General features: G+C 38.0%; 1 protein-coding gene across 1 annotated transcript; it reads left to right on the forward strand.

Moving 5' to 3' along the window:
* The first annotated feature begins 688 nt into the window (after positions 1–688).
* Positions 689–8,898, forward strand: RPL26 (ribosomal protein L26). Its single transcript, XM_001364069.5, has 4 exons — positions 689–830; positions 1,337–1,509; positions 4,009–4,149; positions 8,733–8,898. Exons 2-4 carry the CDS (start codon positions 1,342–1,344, stop codon positions 8,859–8,861), a joined length of 438 nt encoding a protein of 145 aa, XP_001364106.1. The 5' UTR covers positions 689–830; positions 1,337–1,341; the 3' UTR covers positions 8,862–8,898.
* The last annotated feature ends 528 nt before the right edge of the window (positions 8,899–9,426 follow it).

Here is a 9,426-nt window from a genome sequence, read left to right on the forward strand (position 1 = left end):
TCTGGTGGTACCTCAGTTGTTTTAATATGCATTTAACTATTATTAGCGGTTTAGAGCATTTTTTCATATGACAGTTGCTAACATTTCTTCTTAATGCTACCTGTTAACATCCTTTGACAATTTATCAATTAGAGAATGGCTCTTATTTTTATAAATTTGGCTCAGTTCCCTATATATTTGAGAAATGAATCCTTTCTCAGAGAAACTTGTTGTAAGAATTGTTTCCCAAACACAGAAGAAAGACCATTGCTTGATCACATGATTCAATGGGGATATGATTGGGGATGTAGACTCTAAATGATCACTCTTGCAAATATTAATAATATGGAAATAGGTCTTCATCAGTGATACAAGTAAAACCCAGTGGAATTGCTTGTTGGCTACGGAAGGGGGGGAGGTAGGAAGGGAGGGAAGGAACATGGGTAACGTGACCATGGAACATATTCTAAAGTAATTAAATAAAATTTTTTAAAAAGAATTGTTTCCCAACTTGCTGCTTTCATTCTAATTTTCGCTTTGCTTTAGTTTTATGAAGGCTTTAAAAATTAAGCTGAGGAATTGTGTTTCCTCTCAATCCCACCTCCATTAAAGTTACTAAATTGGAGTTAAAGCGACTGGAAAGGAAATACTAGTGAACGGAAGGAGGTGGGTAGCCAAAAGGGAAAAAGAGCGTTTCCTTGTAGCCATGGTGACAGGAGGACGGGCGCCGAGAGCTCCCCGTGGATATCGCGAGACTTACGCTGTTACGCCTTTTCCCCTCGCCCTTCTCAGGAGGCGGAAGTAGCTTCCAAGTCTCTTCTCTTCTGCGGCCATCTGCGGTGGCGCTAAGGGTGAGCTTCTCTCTCTCGTCGTAGTGTAATCCGCCGCCATCCGCCTTCTGTAACTGCTGTCTCGGCTGGGCAAAGGATGGACTGCGGATTTAGTGAACTCAGGAATTCAATGGGCACCTGAATGGGATCGGGCAGGGGCCGTGGTGGGAGCCCCGGGCCGGGTGTTACTGCCTGCCCGTGGTCGGGGGACTAGGCACTGGGGATGTCACCGTTGGGGGCGGGGGGGGGAGGGCGGAAGTGCATTCGTTATAGGCTTTCATTTCTTGCAAAGTAGAGTCCTGTTGTACAAAGTCCAGTCCTGGCCCCTTTCTCTCAACCCCACCCCAAGCACATTTGAGGTTTCAGGGAGGATAGAGGGGCGACGGGGAAGATCCCTAGACCAGGAGACAGAGAACTGGAAGAAACAGACTTGCCTATTCGCTCTACTGCAACTGGGAGTCAAAAGACGTGGGCTTTGAGTTCTAGTCTAACCATATCTTTTAACTTTTCTGCCGCCTTTCCTGTAGTCAAAATGAAGTTCAATCCCTTTGTGACCTCTGACCGAAGCAAGAACCGCAAGAGGCATTTCAATGCCCCTTCCCACATACGGAGGAAGATTATGTCCTCTCCGCTTTCTAAGGAGCTGAGACAGAAGTACAATGTCCGCTCCATGCCTATTCGAAAAGATGATGAAGTCCAGGTATGTAACTTTATGTGCTTCTAAGTATCTTAGATCTGACCCTAAGCACGATAAAGGTTGTTCTGCAAGCGTTACAAAGGAGGACTTGGAAAAGACGGGAGAATGGAGGCGAATTGATCATAAAGTATGTTACTATACCATAAGTTCCTAGAAAGCTACACAAAAGTATTTTCATGTTGGAAAACTGATGAAAGAAGTGCCATTTGAATTTGGCTTACAGTTTGAAGTTAAAGAATAGATAATTCTTGGGGGCAACTGGGTAGCTCAGTGGATCGAGAGGCCCAGAGATGGAAAGTCCTAGGTTCAAATCTGGCCTCAGACACTTCCCCAACTGTTTGACCCTGGACAAGTCACTTCACCCCTATTGCCTAGCCTTTATCACTCTTCTGCCTTAGAACCAAGGGTTTAAAAAAAATGAATAGATAATTCTTTAATTGCAGTTTTGAAATAAGTGTACCTTTCCTAAAAGAAGAGAAAAGGGGAGAACATTTCTGACATGAGAAACAACTTGAATGACTATATCTGCTTTATTAAAAGTGGGCAGAAACTTGACCTGTTTAAGTGGAACATAGAGCAGAAAATAAAATGACATATGAATGAGTAGGATCGAGAATGCCAAGAGAGTCCACTAAAACCTCTAGTAAAGCAATGGGCAAGACTACAAATGTAGTGGACAAAATTTTGTATTAACATGCTTTCTCGTTTTTTTTTTTAATGCTTTACAATTGTTGTGTTTGCATATATTTAATATGCATAATGAATATTCTGGCAGCAGTGGAAGGATGGGTTGGAAAGAAGAGAGTGGAGAGGAATAAATCTGAAAGGACCGGTCTGGGGTTAGATAAGGTGTTGCAGTTAATAGAAAATCAGAAATTTATGTGTAATCCTCTTGTTGTTTTATTATGTGTGTAAATTTATTCATTAAAAAGAGATAAAATCATTAGCATCTGTAATAGATTGCACGTGTGTAAAGGAGAGAGAAAATAAGCCCAAGTTTATAAATAGATACTTAATTTAGAAGAAAGCAGGTTTAGGGGGGAAAATAATTGAGCTTCATTTTGAACATGTTGAGTTTGATATGCTAAGGGAAATATCTTATTGGCAACTGGAGAATTGGGACTCCAGCTCAGAAGAAAGATCAGCATGTTAGATTTGGGAATGTAGCAGTGATGGTACTGTTAAACATTTAACAACTGGCTCAGGTAATCTGTGACATTAGCATAGGGTCATTTTAAAAGTCTTGGACAATCTACAAAATAATAAATCTAGCCCTGATTTGTAGTGGTTGCCAATTTCCAGTTGTAAGCATTCATATGATGAAAATTTTGATAATTGGCTCTGAGAAGACCTCAATCCAACACATCACTGTATAGTAGTTGGCGCAGTGTGGAGTGAGTAACAAAGAGGGCTAAGTCCACATTAGAGTCAGAAAGAAGCAAGAGAACCAGTAGATATCTTTGAAGTCAAGAACAAAGTAGTCCAGGAAGATGAGGCCTGGAAAGGGGCCTTTGAAAGATGTTTTAGGATTATTGAATAGTGCAAATGCTGTTTGCAAGGAACTAAGGAAGTAGAAACCTCTATTGTGTTGATTATAACTGACATAAATTCATCAACTTACATAATGTGATACAATACAGAAATTATCTCATTTGAGCCTCGGTTTAATGGCTAGATGTTACCTAGCTGTGTGACCCTGATTAAGTCACTTAACCAAACTGTGTTTGTTTCCTCATCCATTAAATGGGAATAATAACACCTACCTCCCACTTTACCGTTGAGGAAACTAAAACTTAGAACATTTTCAAAAAAGTTATAATTTAGGAAGAGAGTCAAGGATATACCTTGGGGCAAGCCAAACCTGTTTGGCTTTGTCTCTAAAAGTTGCAACCCACCTAGCTACTTCTTTTGAAACAACAGAGTAATTGTGTTGGTAGATTGAGGTTTTCACCTAGTTTTAAGAGTTAAAAATCTTTCATAATTTAGAATGCTGACAGTGATGCTATCATCCCTACTCTTTCCCTTAATTTCAGTCTCTTCTTTTCCTCTGGCTCATTTCCTATTGTCTATAAATATGCCTGTGTCTCCCCCAACTGGGGAGGGGGACCCTCACTTGATCCTTCTAAACCTGATAATAATTGTCCTATTTCTCTTCTACCCTCTATAGCTAAACTTCTGAAAAAGGCTAACTACAGTAGATGTTTCCGCTTCCTTTCCTCTTGTTCTCTTCTAGACGCTAAACAATCTGACTTCTCACTTTAGTTTCAATCTTCATTTCCCTTGACCTCTCAACAGCCTTTGAGACTGTTCACTTTCTCCTCCTTGATATTTTCTTCTTCATAGGTTTTCCTTCTCTGTCTCCTTAGCTGGATCAGATCACACCTCTAACAATAGGTACCCTTCACAGTTCTGACCTGAGCCACCCTCTTCTTCTATGCTATTTTACTTGGTGATTTCATCAATTCCCATGGATTTAAAATCCATCTCTGAATTTGCTCTTAGGTTGTTCGAGGACACTACAAAGGTCAGCAGATTGGCAAAGTGGTCCAGGTTTACAGAAAGAAATATGTGATCTACATTGAGCGTGTGCAGCGGGAGAAGGCTAATGGTACAACTGTCCATGTGGGCATTCACCCCAGCAAGGTATGGTATTTCAGGGCATATTGATGCCTGAAGGAGGGGGAAAGGGCCATGGATAATAGTGACTAGAGGGTACTAGACTTTAAATTAGGAAGAGCTGGGTTCAAATCCTATCTCTCCCATTTAACAGTTCATCATAGAAGGGCAGTTGGTTCCCAAGTAAGTAGTAATTCAGAATATCTGTGATAGCATCCTTTCTTTAATCAACACTTAGCACAAATGATGCCTCAGAATAAAAATTAGATGGGTGGCAAAGATCATCAACATAGAATTCTTAATATTAGAATTAAATTGGCAGACTGGTTGGTAACTAAACCATTCAAATATTCTATGAATAGGAGAAAATATGGTTTACTGGATTCTAGTTTTAGACTTAGAAAAGAATTTTGCAGTTGCTGAAACAGAACACAAGAAAGGAAGTTGTTTGCTTAGGGTCTAACATCTGGAAGTCAAACCCAGATGCTGATTCTTCAATCCTTTGTCCTTTCTACTATAACATACTGCTTGTGCAGTTCTCCTTACCTTAAAATCCATAACCATTTCTTCCTAGCTAATTAAATCCAATTATTTAAACAAGTAAAAACCACCTCCATGGCATCCTCATTGTCATCTTTCTTTCTTAGAAGAAATAGCATCATTTGTTGTCATAAGCCCATTCATGTTACTACCTAATAACGTAAAAAAAAAAAGTTCATGATTAAACAATTAATGTTGGCCTTGCCTCTCCAGTGATACAGAAGACTCTCTAACTGAAGTCTTTTGTTAATTCTAAAGGAACCTTTCTCAGGATGAAGTTTATAGTAGAACTTGAGAATGAATGAATCTTGATGAGGGAAGATACCAGGGACATTCAATAAGTAGAGAACTTACATAAAAAGGAATGTTTCATTTATGAAGATAACTTAAGTCTTTAGTTCCATAATGTGGAGATGAAAATGTTTGTGCGTAAGCATAAAATAAAATGCAAAACTCAACACATCCTTTTTAGATTTTTGCTGTCAGTTGTGCCATAGCCATTCTATCTCTGTTGCATTCTTTTTAAAGGAAAACTAAGAAAGTAGAAAGGATTAAGGGGATGCTGGACTTTTTACTGGTTTAGAAGAAATATAGCTAAAGAAACCAAGAAATGGGGTTAAAAATCCAGTTTAGAGATAGTTTTTGGTGTTTCAAATTCAAAATTAGGGCAACTATTTTGAGGTTTTCTTTAACTTGACGTTGGTGTCAAGGTGTCTATTAAACAACATATTTTAGAGGAAAAGGATTGCTAGAACCCTGCCATTAGTTTCCCAGAATATATATCAAGTTCACTCTTCCAAAGGGAACAGGCACAAGGTCTCTATTGATCATCCTGATTCAATTATTTACAGTCTGTAGACAGTCACTGATACTGTCTTGGCTATCATTCTGAGATTTCTTTCTTCATAAGTATTCAGTAGTGTAGATAGCAATAAGAATCTAGATAACATAAAGATAATTTAATGTACAGTTTATTGGTGTGCATTGTACTATTTGCCTCCTTGTTTAGCATAATCAAACCTTTGGGGGCAGCTGGGTAGCTCAGTGGATTGAGAGTCAGGCCTAGAGACAGGCGGTCCTAGATTCAAATCTGGCCTCAGACACTTCCCAGCTGTGTGATCCTAGGCAAGTCACTTAACCCCCATTGCCTAGCCCTTCTCTTCTGCCTTGGAATCAATACTGTGTATTGGCTCCTGGGAAAATGACTTAACAATCCTCTCCAAATTGGGTTGGATTTGACCCTGTCTCAATGGGAAACCTCACTTTTAGATACTATTCTACTCTGAGACAGCCATAGCATAGTTTTTGGAAGTAGGATATGTGTTTGAATCTTAAGTGTGACATTTGATATTAACCATTGGCAAATCACTACGTAGTTCTGTAGGGTGGTTATAAGTCAAGTATTTTGTAAATCTTAAGGCACTGCAAAATTGAGAGCTAGGCTTTATTATCACCCTATATTGTTTAGGTAAGTCTTTTTTTTTTTCATTTCCTAATATGTTTAACCACTAAATGTCTGAACATCTGCTTTATTTCCATTTCTTTGCCTACTACAAAAGATGGCTGCTCTGCATATTTTTGAGTTTTGTTTTGTTTTTCAGTGTCTTCCTTGAGGTATATGACAGCAATGGAATCTTTGGGTTGAATATATGGGTATTTTAGTCACTTTGCTTGAATAGTTCCAAATTACTTTCCAGAACAATGAAATAGTGAGCTTGTTTGTCCCCTATCCTCTCTTTCCCCCAATGTTGACTTTTCTTATCTTATTAGTGATTTGGAATTTTTCTTTTGTGTGGTTCATAATAGTTTGCTGTCCTTTGGAGAACTATTTGTTCCTGTCTTTTAGGTCACTGAACATGTTGCATTATTTTTCACCATATGCCTTTGCACCATTATCTCATTTTTTGTCTATACCTCTTCCCTGTAAGCAATCCAGTGGATTCAAGATTCAAGGATTGTTCCTTCCATTGCTATAGGAGGCATCCCATCTCTGCGCTTTCTAATCCTTTGTCACTCTTGTGACAAAGGATTCCCATTAATCCCTCATCAATATTTGTTTACTTGCATTTCTTTGAATGTGCCTTTCCTCTTAATTGTTATTGCCAGAATTTTATATAAGAGGAAGACTGTCCTTTTGGGATGCTGCAAGCTAGCTAGTTTTTGGAAATTTTTTTTAGTGTTCCCCAACATGTCTGTATATAACCCCCTAGCTCAGTGGTTCCAATGAGACTGTGTCACCCTACTAAAAGCTATAAACCTTATACCTTGCAGCATTTTCACATGTAAAGCAAAAACAAAACGTAGCACAATGCCTGACACCTAGTAATTGCTTAATGGATGTTCATAGAATTGAATAGTCTACTGATAACTTGCTGATTGTAAATGGCCATATAAAGCTAGCCTCATTGCAACTGCCCTGTCAAATGATGGTTGTTCCCCCCTAGGAGAAGTGGGGTTGTAGCTTTGGATTTTTTTTTTCCTTTCTATAGTATAGAGATACCAGTAACTTAATTTTTTTCTGATCTAGTCATATGTACATTTATATACATTTTTCCCATGATTATTATAATTGTATATATAACAGGGGCTTATGAGATATGTTCCCAGACCTACTGTGAATGGCTGAAACCAAGGATATAAGCAAACACCTGCTGAATCCATATTGTTATACATACACGTATAATAAAGTTTAGTTTTACATCAGCATTAAATAGAGGAGAAATGAAGTATGTTGTATGTCATTAAACCGTATTGTATATATTCCAGAACACACTAAAGATCTACAATATCATCATAGAATAGTGGTGATATTTTAAACCAGAAATTTTAAGTCATATTCTCAATACTGGATACCAGGGCCAGTCCACTGTTGAAAAAGAAAGTCTGATGTAAGAAATGCATTCCATGATAAAAATTTCAGTGCTAATTTAAGAATCATTTAGAAATGTATATAAAAGTATATCAGTAAATTCTTTATGTAGATTCATCAGAAATTACTTAAATTGTTATCTGGAAATAGTACAGAAACTTTTCCTTAAAATTTCTTTGAGATTGGAAGAAACAGGAATTTCTCATACAGGCCGTGAATAAACAGGAAAAAGAAGATGATAGCTGAATGATATAACCCCATATTTTGAGTTCAGAATAATAACTGACAGGTTTTAATTCATACACATTTTTTAAGGGAAATATTATAAGATTATAGTCACAATTAAACTCCCCAAATCAAACCAACATTGAGAGAAGCAAAAAAAATTCACCAGGCACTCATACTTCAACTGTTGGGTTGGGACCAATTCCACAGACAATAAACTCTCTCCACTGGTAATGTTGGTGCTGGATGAAGGCTTAGGCAAGATAAGCAAATGGTCAAATGAAACTGGCATACAAAAAAGAACCTAAAGCATACATCGCGAACCTTCTCTAACTTTAACCTTCTTTAAAGGGCTATCTTCTATGAGAACCTTTTCCGCCCTGGCCATTGCAGCTCTTGTTGGTCTTATCTTGTCAAAGCTTTTTTAAGGGGGGTGCAGCTAGGTAGCTCAGTGGATTGAGAGCCAGGCCTAGAGATGGGAGGTCCTAGGTTCAAATCTGACCTCAGACACTTCCCAGCTGTGTGACCCTGGGCAAGTCACTTGACCCCCATTGCCTAGCCCTTACCACTCGTAATATAATCTGTGTGCCACAATTTGTTTTGTGGTGTTTATTTCCACCCTTTATCTCACTAATTAATCTTGAAGGCAAGGTATAAATCTCATACTTGGACCAGGCTTCAAAGTTGGGTGTAAAGTAATTACAACCCCTCATTTTATACATGAGAAAATAGACCCAGAGAATTCAAACAACCCATCTTCCCTAAGTAGATAATAAGTAGAGGCAGAATATGAACCCAATTCCTCTCGCAACAAATCATTCTGTTACTTATTTTTGTTTTCCTTTTTAATTATTTTGTGATTATAAGCCACGATATTTGCTGCTTTGAATTCCAGAAATTAAATTAAAACTTTGGGGCCCCAGATCTAAGTATAGTTGTTGTCTTTAAAGTATATTGTTTTTTCTCCTTTTTGCAGGTGGTTATCACAAGGCTAAAACTGGACAAAGATCGCAAAAAGATCCTTGAACGAAAAGCCAAATCTCGTCAAGTAGGAAAGGAAAAGGGCAAATATAAGGAAGAAACTATTGAAAAAATGCAAGAATAAAAATTATATGACTAATTAAATTGCTAGAATGAACAAATCTTCTAGTGTTTGTGTGCTGCTTCAAAAGACTCGGATCTTTGCCTTATTCTTTCTCCCTTTTCCCTTTGGCTGATAATCTCAAATCATTTACCATCTACAAGAATTAGAATTTTCTTGAGTTGGTGACCCCATTAGAAAACAAGGTCAGAACAAAGCTTGGCCATATCCCATTAAGAACTTAACTATAATAGTCTTAACTGTATTACCATTGGTGAGTGTTTTTGCCTGTAGGATGTTTGGGGAAAAGGTCAGGGTAGTATTCAAAGGAAAGAATATAACCTCTCTTCATTACTTATTATGAATTATGTTCCCAGTTCTAAAAGCAAGTATCATCTTGTCCTCCTACGAGTCTTTTCCCAATTTTAATATGACCCTTGGAGAACTAACCCTTTAAGATGAGTTTTCTGAAACAGAAATTGAGGCTTTTTTTTTTAACCCTTACTTTCTGTCTTAGTGCAAATTGGTTTCAAGGTGGGAGAGCAGTAAGGACTAGGCAAATGGGGTTAAATGACTTGCCCAGGGTCAC

Source organism: Monodelphis domestica, chromosome 2 (assembly GCF_027887165.1).
Source record: "Monodelphis domestica isolate mMonDom1 chromosome 2, mMonDom1.pri, whole genome shotgun sequence".
NCBI classification, from domain to species: Eukaryota; Metazoa; Chordata; class Mammalia; order Didelphimorphia; family Didelphidae; genus Monodelphis; species Monodelphis domestica.